We start from the raw sequence: 11,803 nt of genomic DNA on the forward strand, positions 1-11,803 counted from the left end.
ATAATTAGAGAGGATGCCAATCTGTTCATAATCCTCAATATTTGCATCTCAAGGACAACAATGATTTTCAAAGAAACAAAATAGAGAAAAATAGCTCTGTTCATACAGTTCATATACATCAAATGCTTAACATTATTACAAAAACTGATTTCTAGACTCATTAACTTTTTATTCTTATTTTTATACATGTATTTAATACATATATACATACATACATACAAAAAGCATGATTCAAATTGAACTCACTCATCTCATTTCATACAATATATAGTTACTGAAGTTTTCTATGGTGCAATCTTCATTTCCAAATCTCTGCTGTTGTTACTCTATGCAATTCCAGCTAGTTCAAAGAAAATGTCAGAACTGCATTATAGTACTCCACAACGGATTATTGTGCTGGTTTAACTGGAGATTCACAAGATTCAAGGTCTATTGATGTGGAACGTTGTAGCTTAGTTTTTGATTTTGATTTCTTATGCGAAATTGCAATGGCAATGTCATTGGGGAAGAGACTTTTGAACACAAAGGCATGGAGGATTGTGTAGATCAGAAGAATTGATACTATAAATGTTGAGATGATTGAGAGGGTAAGAGCTAGAGCTTTTGAATTAAGATTATTGACTTGTTCTGCATATCTGATTGTTGCGATCGCAGCTCCGGCCATTGGAAACGTGTAAGCCCACCATGCTAGTGAGAACCTGTTAGGGAGACAGTAGGTTCAGATCAAGCAGTTCATGATATAATATAAGTTTTGATGATATTATTATAATGAACGTGAAATGAGAGGGGCATTTCAAAGCTACCTGAATCCTCTGAAGAAGTTGACACGAACAGCCTGCATATACACACAAAGATGTTGAAAAGGATTAGATTAAAGACAACTAAGGATCTTCTGAACTATTTATTTAGATTTCTTGATGGATCAGCTTCTTCTTATTATAAGTTCATTTGTTTGAATAATTCATTTTATTTAGATAGCAAAATCTCTAAATTAGTAACACATATATGATAGATCACAATGTGTTTAACCTGAACTCAAGCATCTCATATACTATGAAATAACCAAAGAGTTTAGACATAGAGAAACTTACTAGAGAAGAATATAGGAACATGGCGATGAAGTAAGGAATCCTTGCACCAATACCAAATTCACCAGAAATTTTAGCCCATGCAGTGCAAGCAACACTAGGTGCAGCTATAAATAAGAAGAAGACCGGATGAAGCTCTTTTGTTAATGTCTCATTTGTTGGAAGCCTCTGATATAAAGTAACAAATAACACACTGTAGTGTGCTAAACCAACAGCAAAGAAAAATATAGGCCCTTCTTTAAGTCCCAAACTTGCACCTAGCAACGAACCGACAAAGTTTCCGACAACTGCCAAATGATTTGATGGGTTAGCCACCTTCGAAAGTTTTCGTTCGCCGCCCAACATCCATTGGCCATAGATCTTGAGATCAAGGGAGAGTATTGGGGCCATGAGCACATACCATGCTATTTGTGGAATGTTTTTGCCTACATGTGGGGGCAAACCTATTGCGAAAAAAAGACAAGCAATCCATGGTGCAAAGAAGAAGTTGATTCTCACAGGATGATAATATTCTCTTTTTACTGCTTCAAAGTAAAATATGACCTTAAGAAGATAAAGGGAGGCCACCAAGCTAAATACTCCAATTGCAATGCACCAAAGGACCAAATTGATTGTTAGGCTTATATTCATAAAGCTCATTGTGGGAGATAAAGCCAACGCTTTCCATAGCATGGCTTGGCTTCCCACACCAAGGCACATACCAAAAGAGGATATTGGAAACCTAAGTAGAAATGGCCATGTCTTATCTTCAGGTAGAACCAGCTTCTCTGATGCCTGAATATTGCAGGAAACCAATTATTCATGTTTCTAATGACAATGTAACATATAACATTTATATAAACATGTAAACAACAACATCATGAAAACAATAGGGAATTTCATACTCTCAAAGTGTCCAACTCTGGCCCTTCCAAGGCGTCCAAGTAACGGTCTAAAGCAGGCAGAGATTCAGCTTCTGTCTCTTGTGAATCACTGATAGTATTTAGCTCAATCGGATTTCCGCGAAAATTTGATATCTGCCTCTCTAATTTTCCTGACCATGTCTTGAAATTATCATACCTTGCGTCATTGGAACTTTCAAATCGCGGCAACATCGAAAATCTACTTGCAGAAGAAACACTCGCACACATGCGTCGCGAGAAGTTCCTTAAATGTTTGATTGCCGTAGCGTTGCTTGAATCGCCATTTTCTGGAAGATTTTGTTGGTCATTAATGCCAATATCTATTACGGCATTATCGCCAAACATAACCTTTAGGGTTTGGTCGAAATCTAGAGGAGATTCAGAAACAGGAAAGTTGATTGTAACAGACTGAGATCGATGGTGAAATTCTTCTGGTTCGGTGGGAAGACTTTGGGGATGAATATCAATGCTTGCAGTTTTGCCTTTTGCTTCCTGAAATGATAAAAAGAATGAGCTTTTTCTAAAGTCATAATGAAATTATCAAGCAAAAGGAAGTAGATTTTCGAATCATCAAACCTCCAAATCCATATTGTAATTCGTGAACTGGATTTGATTAAGAAGAAAGTGCAACTTGAAGGAAAACACATTGGCTTAATATACTTGCCAAGAACTTCACTTTTCCATTTTCTCAATTGAACTTTTCATGGAAGAAAAAGTATTATTGAGAATGGACAAGCAATAGAACAGTACAGAGGCAGGTGGTGATATACAGCCAAACTTTCATTTTTTTTTTTAATATTTTATGGAAATGGTGATGTAATGTAAATAAATTTATGAAATTGAGCAAAAGGATGGACATCTGGAAAAAAATCAAAGTGTTTATTGATCAGGATGTTATGGCTATTTGGAGGCATTCAGAGCACAGATGAAAACAAATAATTTTCAGTATTTGATGTGATGAAATCTATGCACTATTTTACTATTTCTTAAAAATTTTCTTCCCCAAGGATGGAATACGTTTAGACTAAGGCTTCGTTTGAGACAGCTTTATTACCGCTTCTTAAAGCGACTTTTTAGTACAAAATTTTTAATTTTTTAATAAAAGGCCTTTTTAAGAAGCAAGAAGAAAGCCGTCTCAAATGAGGCCTAAATAAAAAGAAAATTTGACCAAAAAGAGCAATTAAGTTCCTCTTAGGGATGATAGCTATGCATTAAAGTAAAATCTTGATCCTTAATCTCTTCAGTTTCAATCAATTTGGCATTGATTGCAATTTCCTTTGGCTAATTGATAGCTTGTTTTAAATTAATCCAATTCCACTTGAAATCATTGATAAATCTATATATACACAACATGTATGCACACATGCATCCATGATTAATTATATCCATGCATTCATACATACATATATAAACGCAAGATCCATGCGCAATCGATACTCGCCGGTTTTCAATGCATAGGTCAGATTTGAGACCTAGCGACTACGTCAGGAAAGATTTCTCTTCTAATTATGCGGGTATTACTTCTCGTGCGGATTTAAATTTGCATTTGATCGTGCACCCAAAAACAAATCTATCATATCTTTAAAAACATAGACTTCAATCCTTAATATTGAATACATGAAAAATATTTATGCTTACATGTATGATATAAGCAACATGAAAAAATCTGCTAGAAATCAATCATTTTTTTTGCTGACTGGAGTTTACCACTTCAAATTAAAAATTTTGAGCTGAGAGAGACTCTCACAAACTGCTTCATAGTCATCACACTTGGATAAATTATCATTTCCCTTTGAAAACAGAAAAAGAATAAAAAAGAATGAATCACCTTGAAAAAAACAAAATCAGTAGGAGAACTGTTCTGGGAACCAAAACCAGGTAGCTCATGTGGTGGCTTGGAATTGAGAAAGATAGGGACTTCTTCAGCTATATCCTCCTTGAAGGATCCAGCTGCATTCTGGTCTTTCATTATGTATTCCACAGCTGAACTGCAGCAAAAGCAACAGATGCTTGAAATAATAAGAAACAATCATGAATTCTTCAAGCTGATCAGGATTAATAAAAGTTAATTATGATATAAGATTAGATTAACAACTCAAATTAAGGTTGATCAACAAAAAAATAATTAGGATGCAAAGTAAGCAAGGGTTGACTTGCTCTAAATTTATGATTAAATTTGCTAAATTGAATTTATGGTCTTTGGATAGAGAAACTAAGAAATTGGTAGGCACAAAATGAAAGAAAGACTAATTTGTAGGCTTTTGAGAAGGTAAATACATTACAATATATTTAAATTTTCTGCAATAGAAATGCGTTTGGAATTGGAATGCATAAGAGTCAAAACATAAAATTATTGATCTTAATAGGGTTACTGATGGAATTATTTTTCTTAAGATTAGTAATAGCAAGGATATTATGAATATGGTTGGAACTTATGCTCCTCAAATTTGATTCTAAAATGTTTTTAAAAATTAATTTTGTAAAGAAATGGAAGAATTATTGTACCATATTTTTTTAGGAAGAAAGAGTATTTATTGAAGATGATTTAGGCCTTCTTTGGGACGGCTTTCTTGCTGCTTCTTAAAACAGTTTTTTAGTATAAAAATTAAAACTTTTGTACTAAAAAGTTGCTTTAAAAAACAATAAAAAAGCTGTCCCAAATGAACCCTTAATTACATGGAAATATAAGTTTTAGTTGAATAAGATATAAGAAGATTCGTTGTGGATATGGAATATGGAATAGAAATATAATAGGATAAGCCTTACTTGATGTCACAATACGGGCGAATTATTACGTCGAGTCACCTGACAGAGAAATATCTCCGGATTTCTCGGTCTACAGTAAAAGCGCAGCTGCTACAGTAACTGTGCTTTACTATAGATAGAGAGAAATCCGGATGTATTTCTTTGTCAGGTGACTGGACCTAATAATTTGCCCACAATACGATACAATTTTGGAGTAGAGAACACTTACTTTAAAACTAAGTACATTTCATTTGGGACAACTTTCTTATTGCTTTATCTTTTAGACAAAAATCATAATTTCTATTTGGCCATTGCTTTTCACAGCTTTCAAAAAAAAATTTGTACTAAAAAACTACTTTCATCAAAAGCTTTAAAAAGGCATTTTCTCTATAACAGTTACATAAAGCAGAAAGAAAGCTATTCCAAACAAAGCCTTAATTATATATAAAATAAAATTAAGTGATTTAAATGTATTTTATCAAAGAGTAGAAAATCAAAATACAAAAGTATTATTAGAAGATTAGGAAGAAAAATAGGCCGACTTATGGTTATATGAATAGATGCCATAAAAATAATTCAGAAAAAAGAATATTTACGAAGCCAATGGTTGGAACAAGGCTAATGACGTTGAATTATGGCTTAAATAAAGATTAGGAAATCAATTCAATTTGTGATTTTCTATTAATTTAAACTCATTAATTAATAATTATATAACAAATTAGTCTATAAAAGCATAGAAAAAATAATTAGCACATTTAATTAGGTTAATTAATTTAAGAATTAATTGAACTTAAAATCTTAATGGTTCTTAAGTCGCGCCTTTGTTTGTAAGTTTGTTAATATATGTAAGCTTCCTATACTTAGTGATTGGCATTTGTACAAAAGGAAGATGAGAAGAAAAAATCCAAAGAAACTATAACAATTTCACAATAGAATATTGGGAAATAAGTTTATTTATTTATTTATTTTTAAATTATATTGGGATCCCTTTTATTTTTTTAGGGTTTAGTTTGTTTATATATTTGACATTAAATAAAATATATTTGATATTGTAAAATATATATTTTTGTTTTTATGAGATATAGAATAAGTTTATTTATGTGATGATAGTGGTGGTTGCTGATAGGCCTGCTGTATATACAAAATAAATATATTTTAAAAAAATTAAAATAAAGCATAAAAAATAAAATGATCCCAAGCAGGCCCTGAACTTTTTTACTAATTTTACTATTTTATGTGGAATCAATAAACATATTCATATATTGATTATTGCAAATTTTTTATTGGGACATTTAGGCCATTTAAGGCAAACTCACACACACAACGCATACACAGAGACTCGAATCTTAGACCTCTTAGTTGGAAGCCTTAGCTCTCAACCAATAGGCCAAGGAGAGTTGTGTAATTTTTTCTTTTGATAATAACATTAAACAAAATTTTCATTAAAAAATAAGATGAGAAATGCACTTTGATAAAATTTAATTCAATTTAATTTTGAACTGCTTGTTTGATGATTATATATATAGTGAGGGCCTTGGGACCCCCACTGACCCACTAGACTAATTATTTTTATTTAATATGAAAATCAAAAAGTCAAATTTGGAAATTTATAAAAATTAAGTGATCTAATTATATAATATTTCTCTTATCTATATTATTATGCAAATAAAATTCATATTTTGATGAGATGAAATCAAATGTTTCATTGCAGGTTCACTTTTTTATTTTTAAAATTATAGCATTATATTCAAGTAAATTAAAATTTGTATTATATAATTTATTTATTTTTAATAACTAATATAATAAAAGAAAATTGAAACTATTAATACTAATCTTAAGCCCTAATGAAAAAAATATATACATTAAAAGTATTTTTAAAATCAATAATTTGCACCCCAACAAAAAAAATCTAGGCTCATCTATTAATACGTGCGTGCACACACAGGCACACGTAATTGCTTGCCTAGAGAGAGGTGACTATGCGTGTAAACACGTCGAACTGAGTTTTAGTCTCCATCGATTTGAGCTTGGATTTGATTAATTAATTGACCTCGAGCTTTATTCTACGAGTTTGAGCCAACTCATTTACTATGAAAGAGAGTAATAATTATGATTTAAGAAATTATTACAATAAAATAATTAAAAGAATGTGAAATAAGAAGTAAAATAATAAAAAATAACTTAATATAAGAAACTGAGAAATAATTTTCAAAAGTTTTAAATATTTTTTTACTTAAAATCTTAAATGTTGAAATACTTTAAATGCCTTATACAATAATTTTTTTAAATGAGCCAAGTTTGCAAGCTAACGATCAAGTCGAGTCAGCGCTAACTCAAGCTTGGCTCATTAGCTCATTGAGCTAAGCTCACAAGCTATTTATTAAGCTGAGCCCAAATCGGATCGACTCACTTACACTCATAAAGGTGATAGGAGGAAGAAGAAGAACAAAGATGAAGAAAACTAAAAAGGACTGAGTAGAAGAAGATACCAGCTCTCACAATGCTGAGACTGTTTTTTTCCTACCCTCTTAGAAGAAGAACCAGTTTCTTCTAATAAGATGCGTATTAGCCTCTTACTATGCTTTTTATAAGTGATAGAAATGGCAGAAGAGAAAAAAACATTCCAATTCAATTTACTAAAAATATAAAATAAAAAACCTTTTACAGTACGTATATCCTGATACTGAAGTGATCAGATAGGGATCAAAGCGTTTAGATTTGCTTCAAGATTTGTGTAATATTAATTATTATTATATCTCACTAATCTTAATGTATATTCAAGAGCTTTAAATAAATCATATCTAAAATTTAGTTAGAATGTCCTAATAATTTTTTTTTTAATATAATTCTTGCTTTAACCATATACCAGGATGCTTCTCTCTTGCGTAGGATCTCCTTTGCTTCCTAATTAACAAATGCACCAGCTTTGAATAAGCATATCACTATACTTGCATGGAGGAAAAAAAAAAAGGAAATTTAGATACACAGAACTAATATTTTATGTTTTTACATATCCAATACATTATTTTAATATTTACTAATATACCTAAATCACATCAAAGTATAAATTTGAAAAAAAATATTGTTTTTTTTACTTTAAATAAATTAATATTAATAATATTTTTATATAATTTTGATATTTGACTATTATATCATTGAATATAAAATTTTGATATATAAGTATATAAAAATTATATAGAATAGATGTAAATTTCCCATTAAATAAAACTTAGAGAAGTATGATAAGAATGAGCTTTATGGTAAATATGTAAATAAGGAAATAGCAAAGAATAGAATTTGTATACTATTTTGGTGTTAAATATGGAAATTTCAAATAAAAAGATCATTTATTTTATTAGATCATTTATTTCATTAATCATTGGCTCATTACATTTTTCAAGATTAATTTCAATTCAAAAAACAATATTTTATTATTTTTTAATAAGTAATGTTTAATTTAATATATATATATTATTATCTAGTTAAATACATGTCTTATATATTGAACCACATATATAACAAGCTTATAGGTGTACGGATTTTTTGATGAATTAAAATAAGAATATCATATAATTATTTGAATCGAATTCTTTTCCTCAATCAAGACTATCAATAGATCCAGTTTACTCTCACCCTAATATAAGTCTGGCTTTTATTATATATTATTTGAATTTAGTAAGAAAGCTGTTCTAAACCAAGCCTTAATCACTGTTGAGAGAAAAAAAAAGTCCATAAAGGCACCTACACTCTATGTTCACTAGCCCTAAGATGTAATCCTCTTAGAGCTTTAGATCAATGCTTTCTTCTTGTAGTTCATTATTAATAGTGAATGCCACTCATCCCAGCTCATGGAGCATAACAAGATTTTCTTCATCACATGATTACTAATACCTAAGGAATATCCACCCTACACCTGTAAAGCAAAAGCAGCTTTTTTGCACATAAGTACAACAACTTTTTGTTATCCTTTATATTCATTCCCTTACACAAGAAACATTAAGCAGGTTTTACAAATATAGTGAAAAGCAATGCGGACTGTAGTATCTTCATGGTAGCAAAGCTCCTATACCTTATAGTGCATACATCTTCAACAAGGAACAATCAGCCACCTCACAACTGGTAGACACTAACCTACTCACATCCATTTCTGAAACCCCCATCCCTACATATTTGAAAATTGTTATATCTAACATCAAAACCATAGTGCCCACACAACTTTCAAATGACACCTATTCCATTTGGAAATGCCAAATTCTTAAACTCTTTTTTGCTTATGGATATTCTTTGATTTTCTCTATGGCTCAACCCTCATACCGCCACCACTATCATCAACCTAGATTCTACCACAAGTATCAATCCCGCTCATCATCAATGGTTCCTCATAAACCAATAAAATCTGTCAGGTGCACTTTGCTTAACTCTCTCCTTTTCTATTCTTCCCTATGTCGACTATCTCAACACCTGCTGTGACATATGGCTCACGTTATAACATTCAATGTCTTTAGGCCATAAATAGAACTTGGGTTATACAACTAATAAATGAGCTCCATAATATCTCTATGAAAACCTCATCCATAACTCAATTTCGTATTGAGAGTAAAACCCTTTTTGACCACATATCATCTACTGACTACAAGGTGGATCCTGAAGACATCATCCTCTAAACTCTTAATGGCCTGCCACCTTATTACCAGTCATTCAAAACTTCAATATATTCCTAACTCACACCCTTAAGTCTTGATGACTTGTATTCTCTTCTCATAAGTAAAGAGATCATCATCTCTAATGATTCAACAAACCTCATAACTTTTAAAACACATCCTATGCACTTTATACCAATCGTGCTCGAGGATATTGAGGTTGCCCTTACGTCTCAACAAACACACCACAAAGGTCTTCTTCCCTCACTGAACTAGTGTCAATAACTCTTATATGCCAAATAGGCAACAAAAGAGGCCACTCTACTTCAACTTGTTGGAATTATCTAAATGTCAACTATAAGACTCTCACCCAAGTACATTATAGCCTCTACATCTCACCCTACAACTAAATGGATTATAGAATCTAGGTTTTCCTCACACCTCACATAGTGTATGGACAACATCATTCATCCTACACGTTACACAAGAGATAATCAAATGACCTTTGGTAATGGTGAGACCACCCCTATACATCACACTAGCAAAGGCTTGCTACATATCCCTACTTGTAAGCTTTTTTGCCTCAGGTACTTCACACCCTTCATATTTCATATAATCTCCTACCCATATACCAGTTCACCTATGACAATAACCTTTCCATCTTCTTTGATCCGACGAGTTATAAAATTCTGGATCAGCATCTCAGCTGCATTCATTAATTAGGTCTAGCTCATAATGAACTATACATGTTGTAATCTCCTTCATGATCTGCTCACCAAGCACTTCTCATGTTCATCTCGTATGATCTTCGCCAGCCTTTATGTCTAGGCCATCCTCACATGCGAATTATAGTAATCATATCCACGCACAATCCTAACCTCAACATTCCAACTCACTAATCTTCGTGTCTTTATTTTATGGCCTCTAAGAGCCACAAATTGCCTTTCTTATGATATTGCAATCACAAATATACCCTGTAGCTCTCTTATATTCTGATGTATGGGGTCCCTTCCCAATGTTATCCTCTCAAGGTTATAGATATTACTTAGTTCTCATTGATGATTTCTCTTATTATGTATGGTTATTTCTCATGAGAGCCAAATTAAAGTTAAAAATATTTTTATTACCTTCAAAAAACTAATTGAGAAGATTATCTTCTCAAATCAAATGCATTCACACAAATTATGGTACTGAATTCCTTAACCACACTCTTACTTGATCTCTTCAAACCCATGGCATTCTCCACCAAATATGCTTCTTATTCACTCTTGAATAAAATGGCCTAACTGAATGTAAGAACTGTCATATTAATGAAACTACAACAACTTTACTTAAAGAAGCTCACCTTCCATGCAACCTATGACCAGATGGATCTCTCATCATAGCGTACCTAATCAACAATATTCCATCTCCTATCATAAGCAAAAAATCTCCATATCAACTTCTTCAATCACCCACCCTCATACATTCACCTTCGCACCTTCATATATGCATGCTTTCCATTGGTTTCTTTCTCCATACGCCACAAACTACAACCTTGATCTACTCTTTGCTTCTTCTTAGGCTACTCGGAGACACACAAAGGTTACAAATGATTTGATCAATCCATTGGTAAAAAGATCACCTCTCATCATGTTCAGCTCCAGGAATCCATATTCCCATTTCTACAACTCCATAACTCAAAGTTCCTAAGTGTCTTGCTTATTTTCATGGGTGGCTCTAGGAAGGACTTCATGGACAAAGATCTTCAAGATTTTTCCCCTTCATTGGGAGGGTAAAAAAGAATTCAAGTCCGCTGCCTTCTCTAAGAGGGTGAAAAAAAGTTAAGGTTCTTTGCCTTCATCAGGAGGATTGAAAATAGATCAAGGTTTTATGCTGCACCGATTGGTGAAAAGATTATAAGGGCTTCTCCACCTAGCTTGGTGGCTAAAGAAGAGACACTAAAATTTCAGTGAAATAAGCAGAGATGAAGACTCTGGGGAGTGGATGTAGGTCAAATTTGATTGAACCACTACAAAATTCTGGTATATTATTTTTGTTATTTCAATTCCTTTTCCATTTCTTACATTTTTATTTTATGCATTTATTTTTTGAAAATCTATGTTAGAAAGTTGTTGTAATGTTTGTGAATTAATTTTCTATGAGAAAGAATTTAGAACTCGATATAATCATTGTTGGTTGCTTCTGTTGAATTGTTGTATGTGACAAAATTTGTAAAAGTAGGGTTTTAAAAAGGTTAGAATTTTTAAATAACCAATTCACCCCTCTTTTAATGTTCCTAGGGATAGTTTAATGAGGTTTAACACCCTCCATTGAACTTTTACAGAGCTTATTTGTTGAAGAGACCTCATCAACCAAAAAATCATCTTTTCCCACAAAATGGTTTGAATTGGTCATCAACATTATTAGAAAATTATGCTTAGACCTA

The 11,803-nt window shown here is 32.0% G+C and overlaps 1 protein-coding gene across 1 annotated transcript; it reads right to left on the reverse strand.

The window, feature by feature from the left end:
* Nucleotides 1–340: 340 nt before the first annotated feature.
* LOC110106028 (S-type anion channel SLAH3-like) lies at nt 341–2,338 on the reverse strand. The gene is made up of 4 exons (XM_028696711.1): nt 1,973–2,338; nt 1,092–1,862; nt 804–835; nt 341–698 (listed from the first exon to the last, which is right to left on the reverse strand). The coding sequence occupies exons 1-4, from the start codon at nt 2,333–2,335 to the stop codon at nt 389–391; spliced, it is 1,476 nt and encodes a 491-aa protein (XP_028552544.1). The 5' UTR covers nt 2,336–2,338; the 3' UTR covers nt 341–388.
* Between the last annotated feature and the right edge of the window lie 9,465 nt (nt 2,339–11,803).

The sequence above is a fragment of the Dendrobium catenatum genome, unplaced genomic scaffold (genome assembly GCF_001605985.2).
Source record: "Dendrobium catenatum unplaced genomic scaffold, ASM160598v2 fragScaff_scaffold_821, whole genome shotgun sequence".
NCBI classification, from domain to species: domain Eukaryota; kingdom Viridiplantae; phylum Streptophyta; class Magnoliopsida; order Asparagales; family Orchidaceae; genus Dendrobium; species Dendrobium catenatum.